Below are 15,491 nucleotides of genomic sequence, written 5' to 3'. Positions count from 1 at the left end.
ACATGCGCTCCCGCTCGTGCACCTTGCTCGAGACAGGGTCGCGCTCATAGGCGCGTTCACGTGGTGTATTCAGTGTGTTAGCGAGACCGACAATTCATCATCACAGTCCATTCAATTTCCACGCAGACGCTGACCTATTCAGAGCTACAGCCATGGTAGGTTTAACTCCGTTTTAATCATTTCTGTATCCTCGCAGCTCTGACCGCCTAACTTAGACTTAATCTCAAGACGTGGGGTCGTTTGTGGTCGGTATATGTTATAGATGATTTATTGGTTTTAGCATCAAACGCTGCTGTGCCGCAGGAGCCGCTGTTAGCACCGGTGCTAGGTAGCTAACAGCTCGGCTGTCTGAGATCTGGACGACTAATAATGCTTTGACCGAGCGAGGCGAGGCCGCATTTTACATTTATCACGTCGAGAGACTTTTTCGTGCGGTAGTTTTTACTAGATCGCGATAACGGACCAGATAAAACACCAACGGTCCAAAACAGCTGGCGCCATTTCGTTCATCTCCCCGTGTTTCACCGACAGAGAGCCGACAGGAGATCGCTTGAGTTAACAAGAACATCGTTGTCATGATGCCGTTTCACCGCATCGTGTTTGTTATTTCACTTCGTCGATGCTTCACATAATAACAGCGCTGACAGGTGCAGCAGAGACTCTGCGCTAATTAGCTGTCGATATTGTTAGCCGAGTTAGCTACGTTAGCAGAGGCATAAAATGACACCCACTATGGAGGGCGCTAGCTCTGATTTTCTTGTTCTTTGTCTGTACGCGGCTCTCTCGCTAACAGTATTTTTGGACGCTGGCTGACTACGTGCTCCAAATTAGGCCAATTCTCGCCTGCTGTTGTACTACACGGACAATCTGTAGGTTTATGGCCGAGTTTCGTTGTGACACTAAATGAATGAATTGTCAAACGAACGATCGGTTAGAGCAGAGCTTTGCCTTTTATAGCAAGCTAGCGCACACATGTGCGTGTGCTGCATTCATGGCCCCACCCTGAATTTGGTGCAAAGACCATTTTGTTTCGTGCCGTAGTATAACAAATCTGCAGTTGGATTTAACTTACTGTCATTTGCAATGTGGCAATTTCGCCATGTATCTGTTAGGATGTAGTAAATATTTGACTGAATTGTCACAATTATGTAACGCCAGTTTGGTGTTGGATCTGCTAGCTGAAGCTAACGGGCCGCTGGATCTTCATGGTCTGTACTGCGCATCTTTTTTTTTTTAGATGCGCATCTAATTTGTAAAGACGTTTCTACACGCTGCACGCTGTCACGCCATTAGACTACTATACGACACCAAGAGGGAATAATTAATGGATACCTGTTCTTTTTTTTATACATGCATTAGAGATACGGAAGAATATGCTTTAGTTGTTTTGTGCATCATACTAATTCGTAGAATTATATCTAATTCAGTATATTTGATCTTTCTTTTTTGTTAACATTCAGCTATGTTGTCAATTGCCTTTTTATTGGGGGTCTGCACCATTAACAACCTGTCCTCAACTATTTGCCCACTACACAATTTTCTTTTGCACTGTTTTGTTTTTAAGAGTTTGGACACAATCCCATTAGGCCTGTGTTTGCAAGTGAAATTGTGTGATGTGATCTTAACAGTTACCTTGTATAGAGGGATTCAAGACTTGGACTGTGAGTAGATTTGTGTTGAGTCACTTGAACCTTGACTTCTGTAAAGAAAAGTACCCCTGGTTAAGATTAGATAAAGTGGGAGTTTAGTAATCCCCATGGTGATGTTAGCTTGCTGCTACAACAAAAAATACAAACAATATTGTGGCAAATTACGCCAAAGCAAGGCAGTGGGAAGGAAGAAGTGGAAACATACAGTGTGTCATGTGATGTCTCCCATGCAAAGAGTTTAGAAATGTGTAAAATATTTTCAAAACTGACTTTGCTGTAACTTCAAGGAACATGGGGGGATATCAAAGTTCATTTCTTATTTTGGGATTAAGGAAGTATGGTTGTTTGCTGGTTAATTATTACTTTAAAGTCCACTGTTATCTCATACAGGTCTTTTACTCCCTGAGTAAACATACGGTGTCTGCCTGTGCTGCTTTGCAGCAGGGTTTCTGTCTTTCCTGCCACATTATTTCCTTTTCATTGTTATGTCCTTTTTCCATTCACACATCGCTGGTAGATAGCAGTTTTCTTCTATCTTCTCCTGAGACTGCATTTTCCTGTGATGGAGTTTCTTAAACAGAGTCAGAAGACCTGATTGAGGGAGTTTATGCAGCAGCTGTGTGACTCTGCAATGTGACTTATATTCTTTATTTCTACAGAAGCCCTATTGTCTGTGACTGAACTCTGCTTAATTCCTGACCACGCCCTCACCCACGTGGTCATCTTTATGGTAGAGATACATGGCTGTTCCCTCTGCTTGCAGAAATAACTTGTGTGCTGTTTTATACCTACAGGCCTGTCACAGAAACTTAGACACACCTGTTTGCTGAACTTAATCTGTATTCACATTCAAAGTGGACTTTAGACAGGCAGTTTTAGCGGCTTAGTTTATCTCCATCCTTTGTTATTCTTACAGTCTGACCTTATACATAATAAATGGAAATAAAAGACTGTCCTGACTGAACTGTCAGTGTTTGTTTCATTTGGACCAACTGTGCTGAAAGCTGGATCATTTTCAGATTGCCTTACACAACTTAACTCTTCCACCACCATGGCTGACAGCCTGTTACAGCCACACCTTAGCATTTCAGTCCTTTATCAGTTGTCCTCGTATGGATTCCTGCTGTTTGTGTGTGTGTGTGTTAGGTGTGGGCGATATGGCCCTAAAATAATATCACAATATTTCTGGGTATTTCTGTTACAATAATATTCTTATATAGGCTTTATCATGAAGGATATGCTAAGGCACACCCCTAGTGTGTTGTAGTCACATGCCGACCTCTCAGGCCCTTTGTCAGTTTCATTATGTCTGTATCAACTGTCCTGAAGTCTTCACTTCTGACCTGTTGAAGATTATTGCAACTGTCAACAACGAACAATTACTTTCATTATAAAAGTGTCAGTTATTTTCCAGATTAGTTGGTTGGTCAGTGTATCACAAAAACTGCTTAGTTTGCTTGAACAGTAGTCAGAAACCCAAACATATCTATAGATATATTTAGTTCAATGTCATAAGACTTAGAAAACCAGCAAATACTCAAATTTGTAAAGGAAGAACCAGTTGAGTTTGTCATCTTCTTATTAAAAAGTGAGCGATTAACTGATTCTCAATGTGTAATTTAACAGCATTGGTGTCAATGTACTTAAAAAAAAAAATAAAAAATTGATTTACATCACAATATTCACCCAAATCAGTCCAAGGTAATTAAAGAACTATTCAACGTTCTAGCAATAGATTTTCTGCTTGGGGGGGAGACTGAATTCAGTCAGTCAAGTAGTCAAGTTGAACCTTAGATACATTAAACTCGGACCTAACAGATTGTTCTCTCCACAGGCCTCCGGTGTGAAAGTCACAGATGAAGTTATCGCCGTCTTCAATGACATGAAGGTGCGTAAGGCTCAGGCAAACGAGGATGAGAAGAGGAAGAGGAAGAAGGCCATTCTCTTCTGCATGAGCAAGGACCTCAAGAACATTGTTCTGGATGACGGCAAAGAGATCCTGCTGGGTGACTTGGGAACCACTGTCCAGGACCCATACCAGCACTTTGTGAAGATGCTGCCCCCAGACGACTGCCGCTACGCCCTGTATGACGCCACCTATGAGACCAAAGAAACGAAGAAGGAGGACCTGGTCTTTATCTTCTGGTGAGTGCGGCCATATATCCAATGTTAAAGGATTCTTGACCATCATTAAGATCACATTTGGCTTTAATAATTCCCCCCCCACTCGCAGGGCTCCTGAAAGTGCTCCTTTGAAGAGCAAGATGATCTATGCCAGCTCAAAAGATGCTATCAAGAGAAAATTTGAAGGTAAATGGCTGTGTGTGTGTAGTTTTTGCTGATGGATAAATGGTTTCAGAATCACAAAGCTGCAGGTGCAAACGTGTTAATTAAAACATACTCCAACCATAACCACACCCAACTAAGTTTGCATATGCACACATACTTCCACTTAGAAAAAGGTTCAATTTGTCAGGATATAATATAGTGAATTAAAGCGTATTTAAATCAGATAACTATCTATACTAGAGAAATATCACCTGACTGCAGATCATTTATAATTTTTCAGCTCATTGTTTTGGCTTTCCGGCCAGAAACTCGCTGCTCAAATGGCCCACAGACAACCTTAGTGACTAGCTGGTGAAAATAGCGGAGCATTTAGCAGCCAGATATTTCCCTCAGGAGTTCAGGTGGTCAGAAACTCCACAATATGTGAAAGCTAATGTTGCTTCAGGTCGGCTGAATGTGTGAATAGGAAATTGTTTGTGATGATGTTGTTAACAGCTTGTTCTGCTGCCCCCATGTGGACAATTAATACTGCTTAAAAACATCTTTAATACACAAACAAACTTTTGCGTAAACAACATTTTGCTAGTCAAATACCTAATCATAGGTATTATACCGCTCTGAATTAAGGATAAAGTAGTCTACCGGTAAGAGCTACTAGAAAGGGTATAATTTTAAACATTAGTGCAAAAATCACTGGAGTAAATAGAATGTCAGCTAGTTCTGCCTTGACTGTGTCTTCACTACACGTGCAGCTTGTCTGTAGCGGCCACATCACATCCAGGTACCTGCCCATTTTGTTGGATCTACACACCACGTTTAGATTTTCATTCTCAGCCACTAGACTTGTATGATAATTTGTTCTGCTTAATTAAACAATAGGCTTGGGTGATATGATATGTACTGTCAGACAACATACGTTTGTGTACCACAGATTTTTCTTCAGCATATATATCTCGGTAGTTATCCCTTTTTATATAGTTCCAGGCTATTGTGGGCAGAGTTAAAAATCAAAGTGCTATTTTATGGCAATATTGGATTTTTAGATTTTTGTTTTGCGCCACCAAGATGAATAACCTTTGTCAGGCTGTTTGCTGGATAAGCTAATATTAATCCATAAACAATTTCTTACTTTAATTTTCAGAAGATGTACCATATCATGACAATCTAAATTACATATAACATGATGGAGGATATTATCCATATATTGCGTTCAACAGATAAGCTGACTCAAAGGATAAGCTCTGTTATATTTGGGCTTACTTGGTTGACACACCTTATTTAGCAAAAGTGATGATCCAGTGATGTTTTATTTCTTTGTCTGAAACCTTGTACAACATTTACCTTTTGTTTTTATTTCAGGTATTAAGCACGAGTGGCAGGTGAATGGTTTGGAAGACCTCAAAGATCGGCACACCCTGGCAGAAAAGCTTGGCGGCTCGTCAGTAGTCAGCCTGGAAGGAGCCCCTATATAAATACTGCCCCTCCCTCCCTCCCTCTGGCTTCGATCGAGGCCTTTCAGACACATCTGTTGGGTTTAGCTGTTCATTCCAGTGTGGTTTGGAGAAGGGCAAAAGCAGAACCAGCACCATTTGCGGGACTCTCGGGGTGGGATATTGTGGGTGGGTTTGGGGTCAAGTGACAGACACACAAAAAGAAATTCCAGAAATGCTGACTGTCATTCCAGTTCACGCAACATAAAGAATATGAACAAAACACACACTAAGGAAAAACATTAAGATACAACTGAGGAAGGATGATGATGATAAACTTAAATACACATATTGTTCATGTTTAAGGACAAGGTTTTGTTCTTTCTGGGTTCCATTTGACTGACTGCAGAGAAAGACAGACAACAAACTTTTTAGTTTTCCAACCATTGAATTCTGACAAATCGTTCCAACTACTTTTTTTTTTTTTTGCCAAACTTCTAGTTAAGTTTTGTAAGTGTGTGTGTAGTTGAGACTAGTTGTAGTATGAACTAATTCACTCTTGATTGCACAAGATGTAACAAAACCTTCTCTGGGGGAACCACAATTAAATATATATATTTTTTTTGTTTTTGTTATTCCATTGTGTTTTCTTTCTTTTTGAACATGCAAATTCCAAAACTTGAGTTGACCCCTTTTTTTTTAATTTTCAGTTCTGGGTCAGAAAACCATGGCATTTGATGTAGTAAACGGACAACATTCCTTGTACTCGTTAAAACCAGGATCCTCTTGATTTAAAATCTTCGGTGTTATGAAGGTCTGATGGGGAGCGATGTGTATATGAAAGACCAGCGGTCAGAGTTTAGACTGAATATTGAATGGTGGATGTTTTGTATCGTCTCCTTATCTCTAATAAAAAGCACTAAACTACTGACTCGTTCTGCTCTTTTTCCACTTGTTTTACTTGTGTTTTGTAAAAACCTACTCTTGAGCCGTTGGGCCTACTTCAAATTTGTAATTTTTCAGATTTTGGTGATCTGTTACACATCAGATCGGTTTGTAGCATTTTGGTTATGGTGAATGGCACCCATTGTGAAGTCTTACATTTCAATGATGATGCTCAGATCTTACTGCACAAATGAATAAGTAATAAAATAATCAGCTCATCATGATCAATTCCAACAGTTTTCATTATAAAAAAACAAACAAATCCATCACAGCGTCCCAAATTCAAATAGTCTAAAGATATTCGATTTCAAATAATGGATGTTATTAAAGTAAATATTTACATCTGAGAAGCTTGAATCAGTACATTTTTGCTTGAAACAAATGACGTGGCGAATAAAGTAAATTTAAGTAAAACTAGAGTCCATCTTTGCTGTTCAGGGATTATTGATTCTGCAGTACCTGTTAGGACCACATGATGGTGCCCAACCACAACTAGTGAAACCAAGACTATTGACACAAACTGTGTTATAAATCTCTGTTTATTAAAATATATCACGAATTTCTCAAAAAAAAAAGAACACTCTGCCCAGTCCACAGTGACAAGAGCATCAGTGGTTTCCACAAACTGAATGATCCTTGAAGAGCTATAAAAATACCAAACCATTTCCCCAGAGTCAGAAAAGAGAGCAGGAAAGATATAAAGACAAAACGTCATCCAGAGTAGGAAAATAATCTGCTGCTACTGACACATGAGGAAAAGTGTCTTATGTTAACACTGTGGAAACACTGAGTGTGTTATTAAACTAACTGCGGGAAAAACGTATTAAAAGATGCCGTGTTGATGATCTCACAGGCAGATTTGTTGAATGGGCCCAGAGGTTACAGGGAGCAAATTAAATACAGGACAGAAATAAATCAGTGAAGGGGATCTTGGTCCAAAAGTAGATGAGTAGATCTGCCCTACTGGTGCATCACTGAATTTATTTTTGCGTGGATTTAATCCCGTTTTACTCACTCTCTTTAGGGGAAATAAGACATTTCACCTTGTACGTTTTCAGCCGCTTTGTGCTTTCCTGTGTTTTTCATGCTATAGCCTACTCTCAAATCCTCCTCCTTGTCCGTTTGTCCTACTTTTGTCTTAGTCCTGGACACAGTCTAGTCGGTTACCGTGTACCCAGTAACAGATCTGTGCAAACTTCAGAGGAGTGATGCGCACGGCCACATTGTAGTCCCGGTTCTCCCCATCTATCTCCAGCCATTGGTGTCCAGAGAAAATGCCAATGACCTTTCTTTCCCATCGCTCTAAACTGTTGTCCCACACTCTTCCATACACTCCAGAGCCGCTGGCTCCAGGTCGGGCATCACAGTGCTGGTATATCAGGTCGCTGGACTCTTCTTCCACGGGACAGAATCTGTACACCAGCTCCCCGGACCTGTCGCTGTCGAAACCAGAGAAGTGAATGCGGTTCCCTGCCAGGTCATCAGAGGAGGGAGCCACGGAGAGGCGCATGAAGGGACGTCGGTGAGGCCAACGCAGCTCCAGCAGGGCGTAATCAAAGTCCATGCTAACCTCCTGAGGGCCCTGGATCCAGCCCTTTGGCACACGGGTACGTTTCACCCTCACCCAGCGGACCAGAGGCTTCTTGGCAGAAGTGAGGCCGGCTTTGGTGCCGTTGATGGATGGAGGAATCAGGAAGCCCACCCTGAGCTTCCGCGCCCCCTTGACATAATCCTTCCCATCATGCAAACAATGGGCAGCTGTGAGGACATGCTGCTGAGACACAAGAACGCCGGTACAGCCGGTGGAGATCCGCACGGCTGTGGAGAAAGGGTAATCCAATAGGAAGTTGTCACCTTGGATGTTAAAGCGTCCGTCTGCGCCATAAATCTGCCGCCTCACTCGTTTTTTCCTGGGCTTCACTCTTGTTCCTCGAATCGGTGAAGGGTGATCAAAGTGATCCGTTTCAACCTCCTCATCACCCTTCACGTCTACAGTAGTGAGAGTGCGGGAGCCGTTGGCGTATAGTGTCTCAAAAGCCAATTTCTCTGTGAGCTGCTCCTTCTGGGCCCCCTGCTCTCCTCTGTGGAAGCAGCTGGAGTTGCAGTGAGTGGTGAAGTCCAGCTGGGTCTGAGCGCTGAAGCGGGAGCGGATGAGAGGCGTCGGCACATGAGGCACCAGCGTGGGTACGTGGACAGGCGGGTGGTGAGGAGGGTGCAGAAAGGACAGGGTGAGCGGGAGGAAGAGCTGCAGGAGCAGGTAAGTCAGGAGCCCACGTGGCGACATCATGGTGATGGAAAACACTGCAACGACAGAAAATCAATCACATACATGAGAAAAACAGCTTATCCCTGCGAGATTGCGTGAATTCCTACATGTTTGTCAGGAAAACAACTGTGGAATACATTCCCAAACAAGCTGTCTTACAAACACGCAAACTCTAATCCCTCATAAATCTTTCACAGTTGATTGTAAATTACTGCGCCTATGCAAGTGAGGTCAGCTTGCAAAACCTAGTGTTGCAACGCCAGGCCAGAGTTTCATGAGGTGCAAGGCAACAATGGACCTCTTGTTCCTACAATATAGATTACCAGGAAAATAGGATTTCAGCATGATGGAAACAAACAAGCATTTTAAAGTCTGTTTGGTACAAAAGTCACAGACAAATTCCAAAGGAAGTGGAAAAAAGAGCAGGCAAAGTGGCCATAGACGTAGCTGAGAAGCAAAAACAAAGCTGAGTGGTAAACACTCTCAAAGTAAAAGATATGCAGTGTGTGATTATTTTATTTAAAAAAAGCGCGTTCCTAGACATGATCATCGCAGACTGAATAGGTCCAAACAAGAGGTGTGGAAGTTACAGTCAAAGCTCAGAGGTAAGAAGTTGTTTTATGTCAAACATTAACGAGTTCACAGTATGCGTGGGGCTTTCAGGGCAGATTAGCAGGGACAAGGAGACACTTGATCCCCTCTGAAGGCTGTGGACCCAGAGGCACTCATGGCAACGGAGAGAGCAGGTGTGTAAAAAGTGAAAAGAAACAAGTCGAGGCACGGTGGCAAAACTGAGCATTATCCCTAACAAAGGGCAGGGTGAGGCCTGTCCACACACCTATGTGCTGATCCAGACACCACTAGAAAGGAGGCAGAGTTACAAAGCTCCTCTAAGGAGGGAAAGCATGTGTCAGATGCGTGACAGCTGTGGCAGACAGTCACAGAACATCTTAAGTAGATAAATTGGATGGTGAAGCAGTGCATTTACCAGGCTGTGGTAAAACAGTGATTTGGGGATGTGAAGCAATGACATAACTGTGTTTTCAGAGCCTCTTAAGGTTCTTAAGACAAAATGTTCATGCTCTAAACCAAAGCACTGCAGCTCTTTCAGAGGTTTTAGAGGCTCGGTCTGATTGAAACCACAGGAAAATGATCCAGAAGACATCCCTCTGCAAAGTGACAGCATGTAACTGGAGGCAAAATGGTGGGAGAGCGTTGATTTTGGGGCTGCTGCAGTTAACTTGGAGATTACAGTGCCTCTTTAAAAAATAGTGCAGATAAATCGTTTCAGTGCTGTATTGTATATAAAAAGGGAGGATACATACTTGTTCAGTAAAAAAAAACACAGACAGGTATCTAAAACACTCCAGTTTGCTGGTCTGAAGCGTATAGAAGACTCCCTGTTCAGCATTTAATATGATCTAATCTTGTCTGACATGCATGCAGCAGAGTCAAATTAAGTTCATCTCTCTCTAACATCTGTCATACAACGATGATGAAGATGATTGAAGGGATGTTTGGGACCAAGAAACAACAGACTGAGAGAAGAAAAAGAAACATATGAGACCTTATACACACATTTAATCTTATATAGCCTACCATTTATTTCACTCTAACATTTGGCCTGAATACATCTGGCTACATACGGCTGTAAAAACCCTTTTCATTATTTATGAAAAGACCTGTACATGCAACATTGTCCACAACTGGAGATTTTAGGCATTACCTCCTGATTAGAGATCGATAGTCCGTGTTTACATCGCAGTCACGTTTTCCATCCCATCAGAAGAGTCCCTCAGAATCATTTCCCAGGTTTTGCTCATCATCTCCGGTGACAGGCAGGTAGTTTCTCTGTGCACGTCCTCCGGAAAGACAGTCTTGCTCGCTCTTTTACAGCGTGTACAAAAAAGGCACCGGCGTCCCTCTGGGTGTCGGGACCGACAGTACTTCTTGTGAAACCTGCCCAGCTCAGACTGAGAGCCACAAATAAAAGTCTCTTGTCTGAAAAGAAGTGTTTACTCTCTGACGCGTCCTGCCTCACGGTCCTAACGCCCCGCCTCCGCCTGTGTGCCTGCTGAGGGGGGACAGTTAGCAAACAAGTGTCCTGCTACAGCTTATTCTCATGTTTTATATGAATTTTACATGTATAACGTGATAATACGTGGAAAAATCGTATTAAGTGTTTTTACCAAGTACAGACAGATTTTAATGAAAAGCTAAGCTGCAGGTCTATAAGATTAACATGTTCATCTTAATTAAGCATTTTAAAATGCTAACATTTGCTAAACAATGACAATGCTAACAAGTTTAACACTTAAGGTGTAAGTTAAAGTTTAACGTTACCCATTTTAGTTTAGCATGTTAGCATGCTAATCATTGATAATTATAATTACTTTAAGGGTTTGTTCAATAACGTCATCTAGGTAACATTCAAACATGCTTCCAATGACAATGCTAATACTTTACCGGTGTAATGATTAACCTATGTGTTTAACATGTTCACCATTTTAATTTAGCGTTTTAGTATGCTATGCTTTGCATAAATACAACTGCAGCTGAGGCTGATGGGAATGTCATTATTTTGGCAGCTAAAGAAATATTGGACAAATTACAAATTTGACCCGATGATGGTGATCGGTGAAAAGATAAGGATAACCAAAGTTATTACATTTCATCCTGAGGGGAACATGAATGTTTTTAGGCCAATATTTACAATTTGTAAACCATTTATAAAGGTTGCTTGTAAAAGAAAAAGTGGTACCAGGTTTCAAAATGCCTTAATCATTTTATAATCTGTACATTCAGTTAGTGTAAACTCAGATTGACTTAATTGTATGAATTTAGTTAGATCAAATTATGTGTATTCATTAATATGAAAAGTCTTTTATGGGATTAAATGAAAGACTTCTGTTTTTCAGCCTCTACCTCAACCCCACTTGTTTTCAGTATGGCATAAAGATTTAACATTCAACGCAGTGAATCAACATGACTGAGTAATTGTTTTTCCTTTTATGACTCAGTTACAGATCAAAGTGTTTATAGTCTTCATCATATCTAGCATTTGGCATGTTCATTGGCAGCCTACAGCTACACCCAAGCAAGAAAAGTCTTGTTTTTGGCATTATGTATTCCAGTTATGATCTATGCCAAGAGCCACAATAGACCAACTCCTGTATGCTCATAGATCGTAGAGCTGTTGGGGCACGTTGGTAGCAGTGTTCACCTCGTCCTCTGCTGACTGACCTTGATCTCCAAAAGGTCTTTCATGTCTCATTCAGGGTCTCAGTGAACCTATGGAATTTGGGGAGCTGCGCATCGACGCTCCCATGGGGTTTGTTGAAGCGTCAGGGGTGGCGAAACAGAGCTCCCAGTCACAGCGACAGTGCTTTCAGGAATGCTGAAGAATCTCCCAACAAGGACACAAGTCAGGCTGTTGGCACAATGTGACCACTGTTGTCCTGGAGCAAATGTCACCACGGAGGAAACACCTAAAGAACCTGCTCCTCATCCCTGTAATAAAATCTTCAGCTGGAGCTGTGTTGACAGATTAAGTGTAAAGTATATTCCCTCAGAAATACAGAGGGAAATCATTGTGGATGGGAAGGAAGGCAGCAGGCAAGAGGCCAGAGAGGTGTAAATGTGTAACTCTGTAAGCATGCTGTGTGTGATGATGGTATCGCTGCCTGTCTGTCTGCTACACAAGAGATTTCTTGTGTTTCCTTCTGTCCTCTTCTTTTCTCTCTTCCTCAAAAATATTCTGCTCATATTTGTCTCCAGCACAGTAAAATTAAAGAGGACAGAAGATGCAGACACAGTTATTAAAAGAATAGTTCAACATTTTGGGAAATACGCTTATTTGCTTTCTTGCTGATTGTAAGATGAGAAGATTGATACCACTCTCATGTCAAAATATGTAAGTATAAAGCTAGAGCCAGCTGCTGGTTAGCTTAGCTTAGCATAAACAAGAGGCAAACAGCTAGCTGTCAAAAGGGAACAAAATGAGTGTCTCTACAGCTCAGTAATTAACACATTATATCTTGTTTGTTTAATCTGTGCAAAAAGTGTAAAGTGTAAAAACTTAAATTTGTAGTTTTATCGGAAAGTTATGAACTGGACCTGGCACCTGGTGAAGCAATAGTCCTGAACATAAGTCCTCTTCTCTCCATAACGCCTCTAGTTTTTGTACAAATTAAACAAATCAGATATAATGTGTTAATTAGTGAGCTAGAGGTGCTCGTATATATCTGTTTACCCCCTGTTTTCTGTCTTTATGCTAAGCTAAGCAAACCAGCTGCTGGCTGTAGCATCAGACATAAGAGTGGTATTAATCTAATCATGCAAGCCTCTGCAAGAAAACGAATTATTGTATTCCCCAACATGTTAAACTATTCCTTTAATTTAATTAATTTTGTAGGGCAAAAATAGAAAAGAACCATTTAAATTAAATACAGTATTAATGTGTCTGTTTTTCAGTAAAATATTGTATTGTAATTCCTAACTCTTTCCAAGTTCCCCCAAAAGTCAAGCTAATCCTTTAAAGTCTGTATCGAAGCTTTTATACACATGAGGGAAATTTTCCTATATATTTTGCTCAATTTGTCAGCCTGTGTAAATTGATGTGTACGGTAAGAAGTCTTGTCAAGATTTTAAAAAAAATATCTTTCTGGGTCTAGTGTCCCACCTGTCTCCTGTCTGTTGTAAGGTAGATTAGCAGTTTCTTGTCTAACACGTGTTTCAGGGTTCATTCTTGGTTCAGTTTTCAGAAGAGGTGCCTGCTGTATAGTTGACAGTTTAAAGGAAAAATCTGTCTTGCAACTGTTAAAAACAGCTGTTGGTAGTATATCTTTCATTTCCGAAAACTATTTGTCTTGTTTGACAGTGTTCATTCAATTGTTCAGGCTTTACCTGCCTATTACTGTCAAGGGTCACAAGGGACCAGCATGCTTTGGGTGGTGTAAAAATGTAAATGAACCCTCTGGATAGGTTTTCAGTCCACCACAGGACTAATACAGACACTCACAGCACACAATTTAGAGTATAAATTCGCCTGACCTGCAGGTCTTTGACATTTGGAAGGATGCAACTGAACGCAGGGAGAACTTGTCCGCTCCAGATGAAAGAAAATTCCTGGACTGAGAATCGACCCCGTGACACTGACACATTGCTGCCTCTGTTTGATGGTGTATTTTTTCCCACTGCACAGCAGACCATGAGCTCCACGTCACAGATTGTGCTCATTCATACATGGACTCCAGGTGTGATGCTAATTTTATTGGTCACTCTTTTGCTATGTAGAGTCAGATCAGTCGTTGGCTTCGAGCAGGCCTTCTGGTCAATGAACAGACCAGATGTAAACATGAAAGCCTTACACAGAAGTGATTTATTGAGCAGCACTTCATAGAAAATACATACTCATCAAAGACTTTTATTTTACTGTGTGAGAACTTTAAGACATTTTCATGGTCATGTTTATATTGTTTGCTGTGATTAAATGGCTACTGATTTTAAAAACTCTGCTCTCCTTAAATGCTGTAAGAATAAACTTTTGCATCCAGCAGTCCAAATGCTAGGGAATGTGTAAAGCAACAAGACTAAGAGTCTACAGCCATGCCAGCGCCTCTGTGAGGCTTGCCCTTTTGCACAGCTGTGCTTGAGCTAACTGCTATCAGTATGGTAACATGAATACAATGACAACGCTAACATTTTTGATCTGATGGCAATTCATCAAATAATAGAGACATCTCACTGTAAACCAACTGTTTTGGTGGCGCTACAGGAAAAGTTGGTGGATCACCAAAGTCACTATGATTCATCATCTGGAGTTCATGAGTGTCTGTACAAACTTTCATGTGAATCCATCCAATAGTTGTTGAGTCTGACCCAAAGTGGTGGACTGACCATTGCTTAACCCAAAGCCATGCTGCTAGCAAACAAGACTGTTTTGGAAGAACTGTATCTCTTGGTCAGCCTCTTGGTTAAGCATTAACGTGCTTCTACATAGCGCATATTTTTTCTCATGTTCCTGTCTCTTTAACACCGAGGTCCTGAAGGTCAATGACCCTTATCCTCAACCCCCCCCAATCTTGGCACTCACTCAGTCACTTGTCACTTTCTCTGACCCACATTTTCCAAGATGAATCACATAAGAAAACAAAAAAACATCCCACCTTTCCCCCTCTGGAGAAATGCCTGTCATGTTCATTAACATCTGACCACTTTCCAGGGAGTGTGTTATTAGGCTGTCACTGTGTGAACGGGGGATCGAGGAAAACAAATGACATGAAAGCCACCAGGTTTCCAGCTGTCTGTGTCTCCTTGTGTTTGACATTCTTCATAATTATTCACTGTTTGTGCAGGATTCCCTAATATATGTCATTACTGCTGGCTGTCGGCGCTGAGCTTGTTCAGTCTGGAAGAAAGTGGCGTGGAGGATTCCAGATGAGTGAGTTCACGCTGGGTATGTGTGAGCAGGCATACCTTAAATTTCCATGGAAATGGTGCTGCAGAGCTGAGCGCTACTCAAAGCCTGCAATAGTCCCATATTGTGCAAATTAGAGTTAAATATATGTGTGCGTTAAGGTAGGGAACAAAGATGTGGTCCGTTATAATGACATCATGGTGGGCCAGGGGATCAAGGCTTGTGTGATCGTTCAGCTGACATGCTGTGAGGGCCCCACATAAGCAAATGGGGATTTGTTAACTGGATCACAGGTTTTTCTTTGGACTCTTTAATCTGATAATTGGCTTCAGATTCAAACAAGCCATCTGAGCCTTAAAACAGTAGAGTGAACCTTTTATAACAATCCTGCAGCTCTTGACCCAGTCTCAGCCAGACCCTCTTGTCACTTAGGAGCCACAGAAACTGGAGCCTTTTTAGAGAGCAGTTCTTTAAAGAGAGGTGAACTGTGAACA

The 15,491-nt window shown here is 41.4% G+C and overlaps 2 protein-coding genes across 2 annotated transcripts; one reads left to right on the top strand and one right to left on the bottom strand.

Annotated features, from left to right (window-relative positions):
- On the top strand, positions 1-6,299 carry cfl1 (cofilin 1). Its single transcript, XM_038699110.1, has 4 exons — positions 1-155; positions 3,484-3,794; positions 3,883-3,959; positions 5,298-6,299. Exons 1-4 carry the CDS (start codon positions 153-155, stop codon positions 5,408-5,410), a joined length of 504 nt encoding a protein of 167 aa, XP_038555038.1. The 5' UTR covers positions 1-152; the 3' UTR covers positions 5,411-6,299.
- A 535-nt stretch (positions 6,300-6,834) lies between these two features.
- On the bottom strand, positions 6,835-10,578 carry LOC119888520 (serine protease 23). The gene is made up of 2 exons (XM_038699109.1): positions 10,306-10,578; positions 6,835-8,614 (listed from the first exon to the last, which is right to left on the bottom strand). The coding sequence occupies exon 2, from the start codon at positions 8,598-8,600 to the stop codon at positions 7,452-7,454; it is 1,149 nt and encodes a 382-aa protein (XP_038555037.1). The 5' UTR covers positions 8,601-8,614; positions 10,306-10,578; the 3' UTR covers positions 6,835-7,451.
- Positions 10,579-15,491: the final 4,913 nt, after the last annotated feature.

The sequence above is a fragment of the Micropterus salmoides genome, unplaced genomic scaffold (assembly GCF_014851395.1).
Source record: "Micropterus salmoides isolate LMB-PRFRI ecotype aquatic unplaced genomic scaffold, ASM1485139v1 Ms_hic_scaffold_5, whole genome shotgun sequence".
NCBI lineage: Eukaryota > Metazoa > Chordata > Actinopteri > Centrarchiformes > Centrarchidae > Micropterus > Micropterus salmoides.
The sequence above is the reverse complement of the archived record's forward strand: the minus strand, read 5'-3'. Positions and strand labels throughout refer to the sequence as shown.